Source organism: Vulpes vulpes, chromosome 6, assembly GCF_048418805.1.
Source record: "Vulpes vulpes isolate BD-2025 chromosome 6, VulVul3, whole genome shotgun sequence".
In the NCBI taxonomy this organism is placed as follows: domain Eukaryota; kingdom Metazoa; phylum Chordata; class Mammalia; order Carnivora; family Canidae; genus Vulpes; species Vulpes vulpes.
The window spans coordinates 59,085,323-59,106,548 of NC_132785.1; the positions used below are offsets into that span (position 1 = coordinate 59,085,323).

The 21,226-nt window shown below is 46.7% G+C and overlaps 1 protein-coding gene across 16 annotated transcripts in view; it reads left to right on the forward strand.

Annotated features, from left to right (window-relative positions):
* ARHGEF7 (Rho guanine nucleotide exchange factor 7) overlaps window positions 1-21,226 on the forward strand; it is a 123,501-nt gene that overhangs the window by 86,363 nt on the left and 15,912 nt on the right. For all 16 annotated transcript variants that reach the window (XM_072761030.1, XM_072761033.1, XM_026008847.2 and 13 more), the window contains 9 exons: window positions 645-767; window positions 6,306-6,444; window positions 7,359-7,418; window positions 8,043-8,189; window positions 10,069-10,155; window positions 12,513-12,591; window positions 12,786-12,925; window positions 15,578-15,802; window positions 18,096-18,189. In XM_072761030.1, the coding sequence (XP_072617131.1) occupies window positions 645-767; window positions 6,306-6,444; window positions 7,359-7,418; window positions 8,043-8,189; window positions 10,069-10,155; window positions 12,513-12,591; window positions 12,786-12,925; window positions 15,578-15,802; window positions 18,096-18,189 (1,094 nt within the window). The remainder of the gene's footprint in view (window positions 1-644; window positions 768-6,305; window positions 6,445-7,358; window positions 7,419-8,042; window positions 8,190-10,068; window positions 10,156-12,512; window positions 12,592-12,785; window positions 12,926-15,577; window positions 15,803-18,095; window positions 18,190-21,226) is intronic.

Below are 21,226 nucleotides of genomic sequence, written 5' to 3' on the forward strand. Positions count from 1 at the left end.
AACCCATGTGATAGAACTCGAGGCATGGCCTCGAGCTTGAAGCCTGATGTGTCACCAAGGTAGGACCATTCATCCATCATCTATTGCTGTTCTGCTTCCATAGTTAGTGCTGACGTCTCCCTTTCGGTTCTGATGTCTGTTGGAGGCTCAGCAGCTGTCGTGGCCAGGCTTTGAGAAGGGAGGAAAGGGGTCTGGGTGGGCTTGGTCTAGCTTTGTGCCTAAAAGGAAGGAGGGCTGTAGTGGTTTTGCTGTGCACCCATGCGTACGTGTCTGTCTCTGTGCTGCTTCAGTAGCAGACCTCTCCAGCCAAGTGATGACATTCATAATTCTCCTTTTATAGCAAACTGAAGGGTTCATGATCTCTGTCTCAACTGCCTGAAACCTCAGTTTGTGGGTCATGGCAGCCGGATACTGGAGAAGAGGAAGGGGGCCTGTGTGCTGCTTTATAGCAGAGGAGCTCTCGGGGTGGGGACTTCTCCCTGCTGGGTTGCTGCTCTGAGCACTTACATTCTGGCATTTGTATCTTTTGTTTTCATAGACACAGTATTCAAGGAGGTCTTTCAAGTTTTCTGGGTTTGTTGTTTGGCAATTTCCCTTCTGTCTATAAAATTCAGAATGATTTCCCTTGTGTTGCATGTCTCTAGGTTGCCAGAAGCTCAGCAGAGAGTTGGAGGATGCTTTTTAAATCTGATGCCACAAATGAAAACCTTATACCTTGCATATTGTGCCAACCACCCATCTGCAGTGAATGTTCTCACAGAGCACAGGTACGCTCCCTCAAACACTCTTACCTTTGGGGAAAGGACCCCTTGGGGTCTTCTGTGGGTCAGCTTGTTCTGGGCACATGTTACATGAGACACAGTGGTGATAGCCACTTGTTTGTTCGATGGTTGTTATGTTTTTAATCACCTCTTCAGCTGAGTGCCTGAGAAGCACTGGTAAGGGGCCTCTCAGGTGCTAAGTAGCATTTTTGGAGTAGAAAGGGTTTTTGAGGTTTTCCTTCTGCTCGGAGCCCTTGGGACAGTGGATTGGAGATGCTGGTAGGATTCTGGAATGTAGCTGTGAAGTAAATCCAGGCTGTCAGAATCCTGTTTCTTTGGAGTTTGTGAACTGGAAGCACAGGGGGTGAAATTAGATTTTCTGTAAGAGGAACATGTTTCATTTAAAAGTAGGGCTGGGTATTATAGCTTAAAAGTTTAAATTGGAGATGGTAGCTTCAGCTTTTCAACCTGAAACAGAATTAAAACAAGTGACACAGAATGCACAGGTTTCCTGCTGGTTTGGTGAGAGCCTGTAATCCTGTCGCTGGTGAGTGCTGCTCAGTAGAGGGCAGGGGGTCCATGTCTGCTTCTGACAGAGGCACCACGTTTTACTGAGTGTGCTAGAAAAATTTTCACGGTTACTTTTTTAAAACAACAGTTAAAAATTTTTTTGAACCATAAATGAGAAAAATCCTTTTAGTAGCATTAAGAATAAGTTATAATTAAATATTTAAGTGTTTCACTTAAGACTTAAAAATTCTTGGTAAGCAAGCATGGCTGAGCTATTTATAAATTGAGCTGAGGCTCAAGTGTAGTGTCCCTCATACACTTGGCCGGTCGCTGGGGTTGCGGAGAGGGGGCCTCTGGCTCATTTTGACCTGGGTCGAGCCCCAACTGTGCCCTTGACTGGTGAGTCTGGGGTAAGTCCTCTGCTTCTCTGAAAGTGCTGATCAATGGGGTTGTTGTAAGCATTAAACAAAACGTGTGTGAGTGGACAGGGATTGAGTGGGTGTGGCAGGGGCTCCAGTGTGAATGTTTTTGGTGGTCTTCTCTGTCTCCCCCCCCCCCCCCCCCCCGCCCTGGGAGTCCCTGTGTGCTCATGTTGCTCAGCATGCTGAAATGCGGGGGTCTCTGCATAAGAAAGCCTCTCCAGGCCTAAAATGAGGCAGCCTCTGCTGAGTGACAGAAGGAAAGGGAGGTCAGGATATATATGATGTCCACAGAAATGGAACCCAAAAGATCCCAGGCACCCCTCCTCTTAACTCTTCCTCCTCGCCTTTCTGGGAGGGCGGCTGTGTTCGCACATACCTTTCTAAAACCATGAAGCATGTGTCCCATCATGCTCTGCCATCTACTCTTGGACATTAGAATTTCCACAAAAGTTGAATGCAAGGATTACATTTGTATTTCTGAGAATTCTGCAGGAATCAGTGATGTAGCAAGGAGGGGTGGGAGATAAAGCAAATAGGATGTTAGGGTAAAATGGTCTTTTAGAATTTTCCTTCTCTTTCCCTTTTGGGGGTGGGGGTTAATCCTCTAGGATCGGACAGGAAGTCTAGAATGTGTGCAGTGGGCAGTTTGGGGGACTGATTCTAGCTAGATATTTTTCCCCATGGAAGTGAGGATCTGTCATAAAGATGGCATTTATAGTGATTCAGACTGTTTACAAAAATGTTCAGACTATGAAGGGAGATCCTTGCACATATGTGATGTTTATCCCCTCTTCTGTACTGTTACTTCAGTGATTGTGTCCTCGCTGAAATGTAAGTGCAACGTTTTCCCCAAAATAACAGGGAAGGAATACAGACAAGTTTGAGTTGGGGAACCTCTGTGCCGCCTCCATGTGGCATGTCCGTGAGGTGGGTGGATTAGGTTCTGCTCTGGAAGGGTGAGCTATGAGAGAGGATGCTGTGCCGGCAGGCAGGTGCCAGCTGTGGCAGGATGCTCTGCCTGTGTGCCCTCCTGAGGTCCCTGGGCAGCCGGAGACCCCGCACTGCCCACTCGTCAGACCCTGCTCCCGAAGCGTAAGTTTGTGAATTGAGACAGGGTTGCAGTTGGCTGGTAGCCTCTGTTAACGTTCACCTCGTTTTATTCTGGTATCTCAACCTGTAACCTTGTCCCAGCTTCCCTACATTTGTTGGAGTGTTAAAGCTGCCACGCCTATAGGTTGATTAACCCTATTTTTGTGCTTGAGTATACTTTTTAAGGATTGATTCAAGTGTACTGATTTGAAGTTTTAAAAGGCTTTATTTGCAATTGTGTTTAAATTCTGAATTTGAATCTTGGGAATGAACAGGATAGGACTGCCTGTTGTGTAGAATCAGAACCGAGAGACTCTTTTTGCATTTTCTTGATGGTAGACCTAGGTTCATGGCTGCCTATTTTGAATGAGTTATGTGTTTGATAGTCTGTAAAATGAGTTTTGTGTTTTCCCCAGCACTGTAATTGTTGCTTTTTGCTTGGCTATGTGGTGGTTCTCTGTATGAGTGTCCTTTTGTTGGAGCCCATGGTGTCATTTCAGTAACTATAGAGGAGACAAGCTGTATGAAGCTGCTAGCATAAGTAGAAATTAAGCTGAAAGAGCCTTTGTTTTATCAAAATAGCTGTAACCCAGCTGTTTTTTTTTTTTTTTGTACTAAATTTAAAACCGTAAAATGAAATATGATCGATAAAGACTGAACTGTGTGCATGTCCTGGCATTCTGAGATCATGGATATTAAAAGAAGTTACTTTTGTTTGCAGAAATGTCACTTGAAATTCTTAGTTTTAGGGTGTTTCTGGAGGGGGCAAGATGTAGAACTTGATTTGTTCTTTTTCTCTGCCATTACTACAGTTAGGAAATTTCATGTCCAGGAATATGAAAAATGACCATTGTAAATGGATGTTCCTGTGGTTTTTCTCGTGGTAGGAAAGGTTCCTCGTGGATCATATTTGAGTCCCATAAAGTTTTGCTGCTATGGGACTGTGTTTAATCAATTGTTCAGCACTTAGAGAAGTGCTAACTTACGCATTTCTCCTCCTTAAAACTGTGCTTTCACTCCACTGCTTTAGGGATACATAGGGTAGTTGGAAGAGATGGGCACTTGAGGAAGGTGTGAGGGGCAGGCACTGTGTGTGAGACACACAAAGGAGTACAGCACCAGTCGGAGAGGCCATACCAGCACTCGAGTCCATGGTGAGCTCCAGGGTCCTTCTCAGGTTCAGCTACCCTACTAGCAAGGAGGATGGGGGCCTCCCCCTGTGCATAGTAAGGACCACTTGCATGGCAGGCTTGGGTGATGTGCTGGGGATTATGTGCAGAAGCTTCTCAGATGCCCAGCAGAGTGCTTGTCTAAAATTGGATCATCCCTTTCCCTTCATCCTTCCCGATGCATTCTCTAGTCTGCAGCTTTCACTTTTACAACTGAGCAGAATGGAGTGGCTGGGAGAAAGTCTGCCTGGGAGCACTCCTCAGTTACCCACCCCTTCTCTGTGGAGAGAAGTTGATGTTGAAGAAAGAAAGCATAATGGTGATAAAATGTGTAACTCTGCAAACAGGTGCTCCCAGGTGCTGCTCCTGGTCCTTAGATCCCCACAGCCTCATGGGTAGACATGAGACCCATGTGCGGTGATGTCATGAAACACCGCTGTGCTGGGCTTCAGTAAGTGCAGTTGGGGGGTTGTCGAAAGAAAACCAGTCTCTGAAAGCACAAAGTTCGATACACAAGGGTGCACAGTGTCTTGTACACACACACTCATCCACCTGTATCACCACGCAGGGTTGAAATCATGAAGCTGGATTTGTACAGAAATGAGAAAATGTTGTGTGTGATAATATTTTATAACTAGGATTATTTGAAATCTTCTCTTTTTTTATGATTTGCTTTGGCTTTGATAATATTTCCAAAATGTGTGTATATATAAATTTATTTAAAAGGTTTAAGAACCGTAGATGTTAGTGTAGATGGGTATGTAGGCAGGTGGGTGACAGGTACTGTTAACCATGTTAGTACTGTATTGTTTATGTAGCCAGGCACGTGTTCTGGTTTCCAGCACAGTGCCCCTAACTTAACCGGGCCACCTAGTTTTTATAAGGCTGACTTCAGGTAGAAGTAGCTGTCTAAAGATGTGTGCTTGAGTGTAAGACTAGTTTCATGATGACCTCTTTGTCCTCAACCTGAAGTTTGCAACATTTTATTTCTGAGTTGGTTTAGTTAAGTGAACTGCTTTCCCGTGAATGTGTTCGCAATGGATGTGAGATCAGTCGCAGTTGGGTAAATATGCCAACCTCCATATTTGTCCTCACATTTCCATGTGAAGTCCTTTTAGTGGCACTGTAGGGAGAGGTTGTGCTCAGTACTTTTGAACAAGCAGTTTCAATGGGTATCCATTTTCATCAGGAGCCCTTAGAGTGGCTGGTGCTCCCAAGAAGCTTGGGCAGTGGGTAGGTGTAGCTGAGTGGGAGGTGGGGGTGCCAGAGTAGGGGAGGCAGTGGCTGGGTCCCTGAGGTCAGATCAGGTAACCTGCACTGAGGACTGATGTGCTCAGTTATTCTTCAGGATTTTCAGTTTTTGGCTTCACTTAGAGTTCTTCCCAGTTCTGAATTAGTGTCTCCTCTTCCCCCAGCCTCTCTGTCCCTCATTACCCCATGCCTGGAATGCTATAAGGGCCAACCATGAGGAACACAGGCGTGGTTCAGTTCCTAGCCTGGACCCCGAATGTCCACAGATGCAGAGGGTTGGTCCCTGGCATGAGTCCCAATGTGTCTATTGCTGCCCTGCCCTTCACTCCTGGCCTACCTCAGTCATTCCAGACACTGGCTGTTGAATCAGAGCACTCAGGCAGAGCTGGTGTGCAAGATAGTGGAGAACATGGCTAACTGTGGAAGTTAGATGAGAAATAGGCTGAAGGTGACAGAAGTGTGGAAAATATGCAGGCGTGGCTTTCAGCTTCTCTGATTTTGAAGTATATGCTTAGGTCCCCATCTGCAGATGTGGGTGATGTTCTTTATATATTGTGAGGCTGAAGTGAAGTGATGTGACATTGCTTTTGAAATTTGAAAGCCTAAGTGGGTCAACTAGTTCATTGTGCCAACTCGGGCTTCTCCTCACACAGAGTACTTTAGGGGCTGGTGGGTGTGCTGGTGGACACATAGAGTGTTACTGCAGCTCTGAAGCATCTTGTACCTTTTCCTCCCTCCCTCTACCTCAAGGTACCCAGGTAATCAAAATCTGTTCTAGCCTGAAGAATGCTTGCTGAAATATGGACACTCTTGTGTGAACTAGACTTGCCAAAGTGGCCTTTTGTGAATGGAATGAGTGGGTTCGGTTATGCAAGGCTGTTGTTACTCATAACCAGGGCAGTAATGGCATGAACCTTCTGGGGTTCTCCAGCAGCACCAGGTTTCAATGTAGCCAGTACCTGTTTGGCTCTAAGTGTAAAGTGGTAGACCCTGTTACATTTCACAACCTGGTGCTGCTGGTGGGGAGACTGTCGTCCACTGCTTCCATGCTTGCTCTAACTGCTTCGCCGTCTGCTCTTTCCACATGGCCACTGGCTGCTCAGCGAGCAGCTGGGAGAGTTCATGGAGGCCAGAGGTGCCAGCAGCCCAGGGATCCTGGTGCTGACCACCGGCCTCAGCAGACCGTTCATGCGCCTGGACAAGTACCCCACGCTGCTCAAGGAGCTGGAGAGACACATGGAGGTACTGTGTGCCGTATGCCTGTCACTCGGAATCCATTAGCACCGTCAGAAACTCTCAGTTCATTTCAGAGACCAGAACCAACCAAGTACTTTGCAAGGGTTTTTGACTTGATGGATTTCCAAAATGATTTTGTGAAATACCAAGTTTCCTCCTTAGCTCTATAAAAAACGTGTCCTTCATCTTCTCTGTCACCCACTGCTGCTGTTAGATTTCCAAAAGCTGGAAAACATTCAGTTTAATTTTTCTTAAATGATTTTATTTATTCATGAGAGACATGGAGAGAGGCAGAGACACAGGCAGAGAAAGAAGCAGGCTCCATGCAGGGAGCCCGATGTGGGACTCGATCTTGGGATTCCAGGATCACGCCCTGGGCCGAAGGGAGGTGCCCAACCGCTGAGCCACCCGGGTGTCCCGATTCACTTCAATTTTAAGTAGCATTGAGGGTTCCCTGTTTAGGACCCTTATTTATGGGTAGGCGGTAACCTTTTCAGCAGTAACCGTGATAGAATCCATCCATTCCTGATCTGGGTTTGTCTTACTGTTGAGGAACAGGCTACAGGCCTGGCAGAGGCTTCTGTCCAGGGTGCTCTCTGGGTAAGAGTTGGTGAACCTTCCCTGTGAAGGGTACACCCATGGCCTCCTGCCCCACTGCCCACTTCCGCTCTCTCGGTGCTGGAGCAGCAGAGGTCCTGTGGGAGGCCGGATGGGGGTCGGGGTGCAGGCTCCTGCCTTGGGCTTTCCCCCCAAAGTCCAGTGGCTCTGTCAGAATAAGAATGGTGCTTTCGTGCTAAGGAAAATAAGACCTGTTGTGGGTTGAAAAGTATTGGGGAAGTTTCAAGCTAGTGTGTAGAGTGCTTTTTGAAGAAGGAAAAAACTTTACGTTATAAGAGCTAATAGTGTTTCTTCTGTCAAAGGATTATCATCCAGATAGACAAGATATTCAGAAATCCATGACTGCCTTCAAAAATCTCTCAGTAAGTGATTATATATTATGGCTTTGCCCTTCTGACATCATTATGACAAGGGAATGTAGAAAAATTTTTATCACCTAAGAAAGTCCAATGATAAATTGAGAGAATTTGGGTATACTAAAAAATAAACATGGTAGCTTATTTACCATGATGGTAAATTTCGCATGCTTTCCTGGGCTGTGTAGACCAGGAAAAATAAACTTGATGCTATAGTTACTTATAAAGGTCCTCCTGCAAGGGCAGGGTCTTTGGCAAGTTACGGGATGGAGTCCCGCTCTGTCCTCTTGCCACCATGTCCCCAGTGTTTCTGAAATGTGCCTGATTTACAGCACAGGCAGCACCTACTCTTGGCCCCTGCTTCTTTGCACTAGCAGAGACCAGTAACACTAGAAATACCTTCTTGTCCAGTCTGCATTTTTTCTTCTAAGAGCAGCAAGATCTGCTGTATCATTCTACAGTAATGTTTCTGACACCAAAGCTGCCATGCATTTTGCCCCTCTTAATTCTGTGTTCGTGAGTTCATCGTATCCTCGTTCAGCAGACAGACCACCTGTCTTAAAGTAATATGGTCAGTACTTCAGGTTCTGGAAGCTTCTGTGTCTTTTAACAGTGGTTTCTGTGTCTCAGGCCCAGTGTCAAGAAGTACGGAAAAGGAAGGAACTGGAATTGCAGATACTGACGGAAGCCATCCGGAGCTGGGAGGGAGATGACATTACGACCCTGGGCAGCGTTGTTTACATGTCCCAGGTCATGGTTCAGTGCGCTGGAAGTGAGGTACACAGGGCCAGAGCGCTATGGCGAGGTGTTCCGCTCTGCAGCGTGGGTGGGAACAGAACAGAGTTGGAGGGACAGGGTGGCTGCTGGACTGCTGGTGGTCCTGTTCTGGTCTCCAAATTGTTTTTCCTGAAAACAATGGAGAAAGTCTTGGGGAAAGATGGACTTGAGAACTGAACATAATTTGTATTAAGTATATAATTTGTTTTATAAATGCTTTCTCAGATGCCTCAGTGATAGTTAAGAATATAGATACTTTAGAATGTTTATGCTTTTATGATCATGTTAATAAGAGATTTTAAAGGAGCGTCAGATTTATTTGGATTCCTGTATCCTAATTTGTTTTCTACCTTTTGTCCTTGTGTGAAATTAAAGTGGCTTCTGCTGTGTTAGTGAGGTGCAGCTCACGGTGGACCACTTGACCAGTTTATGTTGGCCAGGATGAGTGATGATCAACCTGTGTCAATCAAAAGGTGGTATCCACACAAGACCACTGTCAGAAGTTGTCTGCTATAGAGCAGTCTGTATGTTCCCACCTGGCCTGGGCCTTCTTGCTGACACCGTCATTCTGGGAAGTCCATTCTACTTGTTCTGTCATCCCTCCTGGTTAGCAGTTGTGGAAATCCATTACCTGGTGGTTTTCATTTAAGGGAGAGATGAGAGCAGACTCTTGTATCACCACCCAAGGAAACCAGTTTGTTTTTCTGCACAGGAGTTCTGTTCACTGGCTCACCAAGCAAGCATCTCTTTTTGAGTTTTGTCCTACCTTTGTGTGTGTCAAAACAAACCAAGAACAGTAGTTAACATGATCAAAATATGCTAATGATCCATTTCCAACCATGAAACTCTTAGGACAGTAAGAAAGCCGAAACTAGTACCAGTTTGGGGACTGTAGGAAATCATGACTTTCTAGTTTACTCTGTTGACTCTTTAGTTTTTAAGCAGCGTTTTCTTTATAATGGGACATCTGTGAACCTTGAGTAGGTGTGCTCAAACAGTGATTCCAAGCTGCAACTGGAAAGATGGTGGTGGGTCACACAGGTTTCTTGATGGTGGTGTGCCGCAGGGCCCGGGCTCCTAGGACTCCCCCGCTGCTTGTTGTGCACCCCCATGCATGGTATGCAGGAAGTGCTGTCACACAAGTTGGAAGTGCACAACTGGTTTTCAAAGCCCGTTGCATGTGGCTGGCTCTGGAGGACTCTGCGGAGGACCCTGCTTCTGGAACCCTTGGCATTTGCAGGACATGTGGAAATGGCCGCTCATGGAAAGGGCTCTGTGTTCCTTACGTTTCCGGGAATCTCTGTCCTTTGGTTGTGGTCTTTCTGGGGCTTTTTTTTTTTTTTTTTTTTTTTTTTTTAAATCAAAACCTTTTTGAAGCAAGTGATTTTTAATAGAAATGCTTTTAAGTCTTTCATGTAAACTAGGTGAGGTTTAATAACATGGCTGAAACAACGCTGAATTGATGAATTGATGATGTATTGGGCTTTAAGGAAAGTGCCAGTAATTATTAATAGACCAAGGTTGATTTTTAGCATTGTATCCTGTCATCCATCACCTTGAAAGGTCCACCTGTTCTCTATCACAACCCCCAAACTTATAAGGTTCTTCATTTTCTTTCAAACATAAAAAAAATTTAATTAAAAGGAGTTAATGGCAGAACTAAACTCCTTAACCAGATTTTTTTTTTTTTAAAAAAGCTGCTACAGGGGCTACTTGTGCGTTTAAGATTATCATAAATTTTGTTTCCATTCACTTTAGCTGATAAAATTTGGTAGAAAAAAGGAAATATGGTACATATTTCCTATGATCTAATGTAAATACTTGTTCTCACATCTGTACCTTTTAAAAACAAGATGATTTGTTTGTTCTTTTACATTAGGAAAAGAACGAGAGATATCTTCTGCTCTTCCCAAATATTTTGCTAATGTTGTCTGCCAGTCCTAGGATGAGTGGTTTTATCTATCAGGTAAAATACATTTTAAATCTATATTTTATTGTTACTGTGGATCTGAGGATCTTTTCCAGGCACGTTTTGGATGTTTGGGTGAAGTACTATGTGTCTCTATTTCCGCACTGTTCCTTAGTTGATCATGTACATGTAGGTCCTGTGTTTCTATGTGACTTCAGAGTCTCGAGTTAATCTGAGCAAAATCAAGAGGAGACCAGTGACATTGTAGGGCTGCCTTCTAAGGACACCGGCTGCTCGAGCTGCAAAGCAGCCATTTTACCACCTGCAGTCCTGTCTGATTGCTGCCACTTTGCCCCGTGGTGTGGTGAGCTGGGCTAGTGGGAGTGCGTGGGCCCTAAGGCCCCAGAGGTGGCCTGGTGCTGCCGGAGACTGGCCAGGGTCGGGTGACACAACTATTAGCAAGTCATCACTTAACCTTAGTTTTAGTCATTTTGCTGACACTTTGAGAAGATAAGTGAGCTGGTTTAAGAAGAAAATGTAAAGGGGGAGATGTTTTCTCTACAGAAATTTAAAATGAGCTATTAAGTAGCTTGTTTTCTCTGACTAGTAGGTAATTCTGGCAGGGCTTCAGTGCCTTTTTCTGTGTAGTCACAGGAGGTCAGGTGTCCCTGTAGCTCATCCCTAGGCCTGGCCAGTTGTCAGGTCCTGTTTCACAAGACTCACTACTCTCTGTGAGTTTCTTCAAACATAGTCTATTGTCCTCCATCGTCCGGGACATGAACGTGGGTGAACCCTGAGTCCAAGATATCCATGGCATGTTTGTGCCTCCACACAGAGTTTTGCCACCCAGAGAGAAGGAGTTGTCATACACTTATTCCAAAAAGAGCACTTAAAATTGATGAAGGTGGTGTGTGTAGGTAAACCCTGAAAGACAGTGTCTCTTAATCTGTAAGTGTGCTGCTGAGTAGGCATCTGGGTGAATTGGCACCTACTCAGATTCCCCCAAACTGGCAGCTCTGCCTTATTAGGTGGCCCCAGTGAACACTAAGCTGAGTCCTTCCTGCCAACCTATTCTGGCTTCATGTCTTGTGCCCCAAGAGGCTGAGAATGGGACCTGCTCAGACCTGAGGGAGCAGAGGTTGCCGTTTAGGGCAGACTCAGTCCCCTAGCAATGAGAAGGGTGCCCATGCCACGTTTGCTCTGGGTGTTGGCATTGACGTGTTGCTGGGGGCTCATGCCCCCAACGGGACCCACTTTTCTGTCCAGTGCAGAGTGTCCTGGGAAGGGTGTCTAAGTGCTGTGACCCATGTGCTGTGTGTTGTCATTCCCCATTTCTGGCTTTGGAATGTAGCAAAGCATTCATTCCTTCCAGGAATGTGCTGTCCACTGATGTCGGTGCTAGGTTAAACCCGGCACTGCACCTGCATTTTCTGTAGCACTCCCAAAGCTCTCATTACACTTCTATGTGCCAGGATTCGTGGAGAGGAGCGTGCAGTGTACAGCCATTTTCAAGTATATCTGACCACAGAAATGGCAAGCACTGTTTAAGGTGCCACCTCGTGAACTTCTGGACAGGCTCTCTGCCTGCCTGGGCGGGGCGAGGAGACTGCCTTGTGTGCTGTGGGATGTTGGGCAGCACCTCTGATAGTCGAGAGTGCCCAGCCAGCCATGGCTCTGCTGGTGTCCGCTCTGGTGCCCCTGACCTTGCTGAGAGCTGCTGCTTTGGGAGCTGTGGAGTGGGTCTGCCTCCCTGACAAAGCACCAACAGACTTCTCATAAGGCCTCGGCCACCGTGTGTGGTGAGGAGTATATTTTGTTTTTTAGTCCAGTGCCATTGATGCTTCATTTGCCTCCCCATTCTGATGTCTGTCTGCTGACCTTTCCCATCCTGGTTCCCACCGTTCTCTGCATTCTCTGTGGTGCTCCATGTACCTGCTGACTTCTCTGGCGCACAACCAAGCGTGACTCCTGTACGAGTCCTTGTGCTCTCACTTCTCATTTTGCTTTCTGATGGGAAACTCCCTTGGAATTTCTTTGTTAGGCAGATCAGTGCCTCCTTTCCTTATGGCATCTGGAATAACTACTGTGGACTCTAGTTTTTTGTCCTAAATAGGCCATGTTCTTGTGTCCTGATGTTTGTGTTTAGAAGAATGCATCACATGGAATTTGTTTCATTCTGGTTGCTGCTCTGTACCTTAATGCTGGCTCCATTTTTTTTTTTATTATGATGTTATGATTTCTTATTTGACGTAGAGATTTTGTAATATACATGCATATGGCACAACCAAAGAGCTTTTTTGGTTTACACAATTCCTCTGCCATTTCTAAAATCATTTAATACTTATTTTGATAATGGTACCTTCTTTACTAGAAAAGCACTAATTGTTTTTTTTGTGGGGGGGGGTCTTTTTTAGGGAAAGCTACCAACGACAGGAATGACAATCACAAAGCTTGAGGACAGTGAAAATCATAGAAATGCATTTGAAATATCAGGTGATAGGCACAGACTTTGTGGATGCTATCTGTCACGGTGATGAGAGGCAGCTTACCATTTGTGTGCAGATTGTTGCTGGACTGTCCAGAGGGGCTGATGGTTAAGCGCTATTCATTTTTCCTCTGGGTGTGTATGTGCCTGTGTGTGCATTCTGCCTGCTTTCCCACTTCAGTGTGTTTCTTCTTGCTTCCAGGAAGCATGATTGAACGGATCTTAGTGTCCTGCAACAACCAGCAGGACCTCCACGAGTGGGTGGACCATCTACAGAAGCAGACCAAGGTCACCTCTGTCGGCAACCCCACCATCAAGCCGCATTCTGTGCCGTCTCACACTGTAAGGACTCCTCCTGTACTTCTGCCTCCACACCAGAGGGTCAGCCTTTAGTTGGGTTGTCAGTGAGTGAGCAAGTACTGTGAAGCATGAGCAGTATCTGTACCAGGAGTACAAAATACATGCTTAGATTTGCCTGCGGATACTGGCGTGTCTGTGTGGCGCAGCTAATTGCCTCACAGTTCTTGCTCCTAAGCTGTGCTACCCTGCTCGTGGTTTGCTGGCACTCAGCTTAGAAGGGGTCTAGGAGCCCAACTCATGGGGGTTTTCACCTAAAACATCAAGAGCCACCAATCCGTTGATTTTTTTCCCCCCTGAGACTCTTAATCATTGTTTTGATTGTAAGAAATCCGTTTATCTTCTACTTAGAAGAGCTCACCAGCTCTTTGACTTTTTATATTTTTAAACATTTCAGAGTATGGGAGCATGAAGTGTCTGTTTAAAACCTCTCTTTCAAAAAAAAAAATATCTTTCCTGGTGTTTTATGCTTAAGATACTGATATCAAGTTCATAACCTCCCTCATTTTTCTCACACAATATTGAATTAGAACTCACAAGTGACCTGCGAGTGCACAGCATTTCTAGGTGGCAGGTTTTTCTCACATCCCTGTTAGATTGTCATGATCTTTATTTGGACTTTGTACCGTGTGGTTCAGTTCTGCATTCATTATCCTTAGCATTCAAGTTTTTGCTCAGGAAGAGTGACAGTAATGTAACACTTTATTTATATATTTATTTTTTAAAAATATTTATTCACAAGAGACACAGGCAGAGACATAGGCACATGGACAAGCAGGCTCCCTCCAAGGAGCCCAACTCAGGACTTGATCCCAGGACCCCAGGATCATGATCTGAGCCAAAGGCAGACACTCAACCACTGAGCCACCCAGGCACCTCTTAAGTTTTTTTTTTAAATTAAAGATTTATAGGAGAATGTGCACGTGTGCGAGTGGGGGGAGGGGCAGAGGAGAGAGAATCCTTAAGCAGACTCCCTGCTGAACATGGAGACCCATGCAGGGCTCAATCCCTGGACCCTGACATGATGACCTGAGCTGAAATGAGTCAGACACTAAACTGACTCAGCCACCCAGGCACCCTTGTAGCATAACATTCAAATCAGTTTTCTCTTACTTGGTTTCTCTTGACAGTTTGGAGGTTGGGACTACTTGTTTGCTTTAGCTAACATTTCATTTTGAATGGCTCTGCCATTTATAACTTCTCCATGCTTTAAAAAATACTAGAGATGCATAGCTTGCATGGAACTAAATTTATTCCAAAGATACTGTATGTACATGTGTATGTGTTGAAGAAAAATGGAAGTGCTGCTTCATATTGTCAGCAACACTTTGAAACCAAACAACAGGATTTCATGCCAGGTAAAACTTTGTTCTCTGAACCCTGGCAGTGTTCTCACATACAAGGCTTTTGAAATGTTAAATTTTCTTTTTAGGGCAGTTTCCTCGTTCAGGTATCCTGTATTATCACTGTGATCTAGCTGTGTCCAGCTTGAATATTCTCATTTTAGCATAGACCATTATCTTTTAACAGCTTTAAGGAGAAATAAGTCCAGGTATTACTTACTTTGATGTTATTGCTGGAAGAGATTTTCATCATTTTCTCCTTTTGTAGTTTCAAAACTACATAGTTTCTCTTACGTAGTTTCAAAAAATTGTTATGTAGTGGCTGTATAGCGTGTTACAGGACATGCACGTACACACGCACAAACACGTGTACAACCAGCACGGGTCTGTGGGTGCTGCAGGAAGTTTCTTGCTCTTGCCCTGGAGTGCTGTGGCATCAGCCAGTGCCAGGCTGCTCATTAAGCATGTGTTTCAAATAGGCAGTTCTTTTGAATGATGATCTCACCCTGATTTCCAGCAGAGAACACTTCGCTCTTTCATTAAGCATGCCTTATTGGTTTGGGTAATTTGAGGTCATTGCTTGATTTTGAGTATTTTTTTATTGAACTTTTTTGCATTTAATTGTCAGTGTGATGGAATATTTTTGGGTTTTCCAGGAATATAAACCCCATGATGTTTCTGAGAAACTAGATTTAATTTTATTTTGATTAAAGCTGGTTTTTCTGAGAAAATAACTTGTTTTATTTACCTTAGGGATTGGCAAAATTTTTCTGCAAAGAAACCAAGTATTTTCAGCTTTACAGGCAATCTGGTTTTTGTTGCAATTGTGCTTTTGTTTTACAGCCATCAACAGGAATGGGCCTGGCTGTGTCTTGTGAAAACTTTTTAAATGAAAACAGGCATGGGGCCCTAGTTTTGCCCATTCCTTAATCACCAGCCGTAAATGCATGCGTAGGGAGAATTACCCTCCCCCATAATCACATTCCTAGTACAAGGAATTCCTGTTCTTTTACATAATTCTGATCTATGCTAAATGAACTCACCTTTCTGTAAATGCTACTCCATGGCAAATAAAGGTGGTGGTGGGGTGCCTGGATCTGGACCTCCGCATTCTGTGCCCCCAAGCTGGCCTGACACACAGTAGTTGGGTGCCTCAGAAGCTGACTGCTTGGGGTTAGAGATGAAGGAAATGACGACAGCTTGGTAGTATTCTAGAAATGGGCAGAACCTCATGGTTGAGGGACCTCTGGTGGCAGCTGTTACATATTGATCTCTTTCAATCTTCCCCTCACAGCTCCCTTCCCATCCGATCGCCCCATCCAGCAAGCATGCAGACAGCAAGCCAGTGCCCCTGACACCTGCCTACCACACGCTGCCCCACCCCTCCCATCACGGCACTCCCCACACCACCATCAACTGGGGGCCCCTGGAGCCTCCAAAGACCCCCAAGCCATGGAGCCTGAGCTGCCTGCGACCTGCACCACCCCTGCGGCCCTCGGCGGCTCTCTGCTACAAGGAGGTGAGGTCTGAGCACCAGCGAGTGTGAAGTTGACGTCTTGGCGTGTTAGGTTGGCTATTCTGTGCCTCATTCTAGAGAATTCAGAAATACAGAAAATTCTATATTTCTATCTGCAATTCTTTGACTTAAAAATACAAACTTGGTTCAGAACTGTGAAGGTCTGCCTTGGTGGTTCTTCCCTTTCTCCTTTGGGTGGCATTAGCTCCTCTCTGCCCTTTGCGGATGAGCCTTGCTGCCTGCTACCTGGAGCCTGGAGCAGAGGGCTTCCCCGGACCTGGCCTCTGGGGACCTTGGATGTACTTTGCATGTCTAGTTCATGTTGGGTGTGGCCTAGGCTTTCTGACCCTTTTCCAGGCATGAGTGAAGGCCCACCTGGAACCCTGCATTGGTCACGAGTAGCTGTTTGAGTGGAGGACCACATGCGTGAATGAAGGTGGAAGAGTGGGGCTCTCTGACTCTGTTGGAGATCCAAGTCTTCTGCTCCCGAAGCTGTCCTGCATGGTCACACCAGATGCTTATGCTGAACCAACGTGCAGGAAAGGAAGTACCTCGAGAAATACGGTCTGAGAAATATTTGCACTTGAGGAAGGCCATAACTCAAGTGCTGGGCGTAGGTCTGAGTGTGATTTCACATGGACAGCCTGAGTGCCAGCCCTGAGTGTGGGGTGTGGGGTGCCATGTCCTGGTACACCTCTCCAGGTCCATTAGAGGTAGCATCTGCCTGAGGCCCTGGACCCTCCACCTTGGTAGCAGCCCTCAATGATTTATGACCCACAGGAGTATTATATAGATTATAACTTGCCTTCTACACGTTTTTGTTACTGAATTTTGCTGTTAGGACCTTTCTTGCTGGTCATCACATGCCCAAGTCCTAGGTTTCTTTGCCACGGCACTTAACATGGCGGATGTTGGTGTCTGTTACTAATTTAGCCGGTGTGGATCTCCCTGCTGGGAGGTCAAGGGTGGGCTGAGAAGAGGAGGTACCCAGGCATCTGGTTCTGCAGGACCAGGGTTGGGATCTGTAACAGTGGCCCCGTGTCAGAGTACCTCTGAACGATTAGTAGAGGTTCTCTTACAGAGTGTGCACGTAGGTCCACGGGCTGGCATGCAGCCTATGTGTGCATGCTGTGTTACCCAGGGCTCTGTCTCTGTTCGTTTTGAAGTGTGGAAGCCATACAACATGTGCTGTGTTTACTTCTTTGGAAACAGGGTTTTTTTTTTTTTTTCTTTCTTTTTAAAGATTTAATTATTCATGAGAGACACAGAGAAAGAGGCAGAGACATAGGCAGAGGGAGAAGCAGGCTCCTCGTGGGGAGCCCGATGTGGGACTTGATCCTAGGTCTCCAGGGTCACGCCCTGGGCTGAAGGGGGCGCTAAACCACTGAGCCACCTGGGCTGCCCTGGAAACAGGTTTCTGCTGCATTTTTAAGAGCCCATACAGTTTAGCAGAGGAGATCTTGGAAGAGCTACCTTTAAAAACTAAACTGTGTCCCTGCTATGCTCTCAGTCTGTTCCCTCCTGTAGCCCACGTTGGTGTCACAGCTTAAGATTCACAAATAGCTTGTATGCCTTGGGTGATGCAGAAGTGAGACCTTCTCAGTGTTGAGTACACGCTTGGCAGCTGGCTCCTGGCCTGCCTGGGTGGACTGTAGCCTGCTCTGTGTATCTCCAACTGCTGTGTGGTCTTTGGTAGCTGTATTTCAGGGGGAGGGGCAGACCATTGCATTGTGACTTAGGCGTGAGCTGGCATGTGCACACCAGGGGTAGAGCCAGTGCTCTGTCGTCTGCATGCCTCTTCCCTCAGGGCCCATGGAGAGATCTCTTCCCTTTCCTCCTTTCTTGAGGCCTCCAGTCGTTGCCGGAAGGAATTGTTTTTGCCTTTCCTCTAAAAATAGCCTTAGTTTTCCGGGTCTTTCTTTGGTTCTCTACAACAGATGGGTCTGCTCCAGAATTAGCAGCATGCATGCATCTCTGCCTGTGTCAGCCAGCCATCCCCTCTCCTCTCCAGATGCTGCTGGTCTGCTGCGAGCCTGCAACACCTCTGTGGTGTGTTGTCACAGTGCTGACAGGTCCCAGTGACACAGGGGTTTCCATCAGAGCCTGAGCTCTATTGATTTTTATATGAATGCTCAGCAGCTGGCCAAGAACTCCCAGTACTAGTAAAGTAGGGAGCTCTTCACTGTGAGTGGCTGTAGTTGCTTCCTATTCCATGCAGTCACCGACTCATCCACACACCAGGAAAAGTTACTGCCTTTGGAATGTCAGCACTTTTTCCTCTTTTTTTTCTCTCTAGGATCTTAGTAAGAGTCCCAAGACCATGAAAAAGTTGCTACCTAAGCGCAAGCCTGAGCGGAAGCCTTCAGATGAAGAGTTTGCACTGCGGAAAAGTAAGTAATACACCGCATGTGTGGCAGAGGACATGGGCCCATCTTGTGTATAGCACTCATGGAATAGAGGGCTGGTGGCTTTCTAGAGGCTTCAGCTGTGGGGTTTGAGTCTTGACGTCTTGTTTAAAGAACATTGAGGAGTGAGAGCAGCGAAGTCTTTCGGCATTGACACGCACAAGCAGGAAAGCTGTCTAGCAATGCCATGTGTGGTTTTCTACTTGATGGAACTGCTTGTGCGCTCTGGGCCTCTCTGATCCCTTGTCCTGGGAATCCAAGCCAGGTGTGCAGGGTGGACCTGGGGCTGCCTGCTCTTTCTGGCCCTTCCTTGCCCTGTGGTCTCCACGTGTCTGGGGAACACCCCTACTCTGCTTTGCAGCCACAGTCCTCGTTTCTCCCTCTGTGTTTGTACTACTCACACTGCCTAGCTGTAAACTTGTGAAATGCTGGGAGTGGTGCTGGATTCAACACTTGACCTCCCGGACAGCCTGGCTCACGGGAGATGCTCAGTTGATTGTGCGAGCCAGTAGAGCTATTTTGAGATGCCACTGGAGAGAGTAAGTGTGCGCAAATGCCCACCCACTTCTTTCCACTGCCAGTCTGGTTTTCTGGTGTGACGGGCAGAAGGGGTTCCATGGGCACAGATGGCTGTGGGACTGTCTGGCACAGCAGGAGGACTTGAGGCACAATAGGGAAACGGCCCAGACAGTGGGAACCTCTGTCTCCTTGGCCCCTGCATCCCCTTACTCCCCACGTGCCTAGGACCTGTCACAGGTCCTGACTTTGTGGAGCATTGTTCTTCTTTTTTGCCATATTTATCTGGGACCCTCCAGGGATTTGTTTATAAAAAAAACAACTCATGGAGAGACATTTCTAGTCAGAACATGAGTGTTGGCTATTGTCGCCCCAAGGAAGGGGACTGCTTGGTTCGGGGGCTCTGCAGGATCCCCAGAGCCCAGGCAGCCCACACATGGGCCTGCTCCACCAGTTGTCCCAGGACGATAAGCTGGAAGTGGCAGATGCAGTGAATGGCCTGGGGTGCTCACAGTATTCCGCCCCCTGCTGTGTACTGCAGTGGGCACTGTGTTGTTTGCCATCATGGTGGTCGTCGTCCTCCTGATCCTGAGCATGGGCCACGTGCCCAGGGCACCTGGTGAAAGGGGTCAGGAGAGCCCTGCCTTGGGGGCTGTAGAGCCAGTGCCTGGGAACTAGCTCTCCCACAGTCATCCACTGGGCTGTGTCCTCCATCCGCGCAAGGTGCTTATTTGAATGACAGCCACTCCCCCTACCTTCTGGCCACCCTTTCTAAAATGGCCCCAGCATCCCTCCCTCCTCCACTCCTTGCACAGCACACTGTTGACCTGTTTAGTTTCCTGTTTCTACTGAAAGGTGTCTCTGTGGGTGGAGCAAGGAGCCCCTGGGGCTCATGCAGGAGGTGGTGGGTTGGTGGTGAGAGAGGACCCTCAAAGGTGCCTTGAGCAGTTGGGCAGTTGCAGTCCTGCTGTCAGCAGAGAGGGTGCTGGGCCTGGGTTTGAACAGGATCATGGATTTCTGTATTGAGAGCAGGTGAGCAGCAGTGGGAGTAGGGAGGGCAGGTAGCAGGCAAACTGAGCGAGGTGACCAGGTGACGATGATGGTGTAGTCATCATGGACAGAGTTCAGATTTTTTTGAAGAGGGAGCCTGCAGCTGTGGTTTCTCAACTGGGGGTGTCTTTGCACCCCTGGAGATTACTAACATCTTGAGGCCTTTCTGGTTACCACAATTGGGTGTGGGTATTGCTGCCTTATAGTGGGTAGAGTCTAGGGATGCTGCTAAATGTCCTAGAGCACACAGGACGACCCCCCAGCGCAGTCGTGCCAGGGCTGGGAAGGATTCCTGCAGGAGGAATCACAGGCCCTGGCAGGTGGTGAGAATTCAGGACTGCTGAAGCCATGAGATGGACTGTGAAGAGGAAGACAGAGTCTGGGTCTTAGGAGGTGAGGCGCCAGCAGAGGGAATGTGGAGAGACTGGGAGATTGAAAGGAGAGCCAGGGGTTCCATGTGGATTAGAGGAGAGATGTGAGCTGTGTGACATCTGTATCAGGAGGGTATAGTCCCATGGTATTTTCCCAAGTTATTTTAGTCTTGCTTACGTTCGGAATCAATAGCCTTTGCCATGAAGGAAATGTGAGGAAAGGAGGATCACCATAGACTTAATGCTACGTCCTGCAGAGGCCGGTGAGTGTGCTTTCTTTGGGCGTACCAATCCACATATGACGTAGCCATCTGATCCTATCGTCTGGACAGGTTGTCACCTGCAAAGGTCATTGTCCTCTGGGCAGAGGTGGAATGACGTGCCTGTGAGGTTGCCATTCAGCAGGTCCTGAAGTAAAATGAGGAGTGCCCTCTCTTAGTCCTGAGGGAAGAGCCCATCATGAAACGATGGGCTCCATTCAGTAACATTTAAGTCCCTTTCTCCATAGCTCTTAAACTCTTGGTGCTGAGATTTGTATTTTCTTTTTAAAAAAAATTTTGGTGTAGTTGACACACGGTTGTTCCGTGAGTTCCAGGCCATAAGTCTGTATGTTATGCGATGCTTAACACCAGTGCAGCTCCCATCTGTGACCATACAGTGCCAACACGCCATTGACTGTATTCCCCATGCTGTGCCTTCCATCCCCACGACTGACTCCTTGACTGGATGTTTGGCACCTCCTATTCCCCATCTTGTTTACTCCTCAGGCCATCAGTTTTCTGTTACAGGTCTAATGGTGCTTTTTTTTTTTTATTTCTTTGTTTTTACTTTAGATTCCACATATGAGTGAAATCATGGTATTTATCTTCCTTAGTCTGATGTATGTCACTTAGCCCAATATTCTTTGTCCATCCATGTTGTCACAAATGGCACGATCTCATCTTTCTTATGCATGCGTCATATTCCTGTGTGTGTGCGTGTGTGTGTGTGTGTGTGTGTACACATCTTCCTTATCCATTTGTCTGTTGGTGGGCACTTGGGTTGGTTGTGTCCATGACTTGGCTCTTGTAGATAATGCTGCAGTA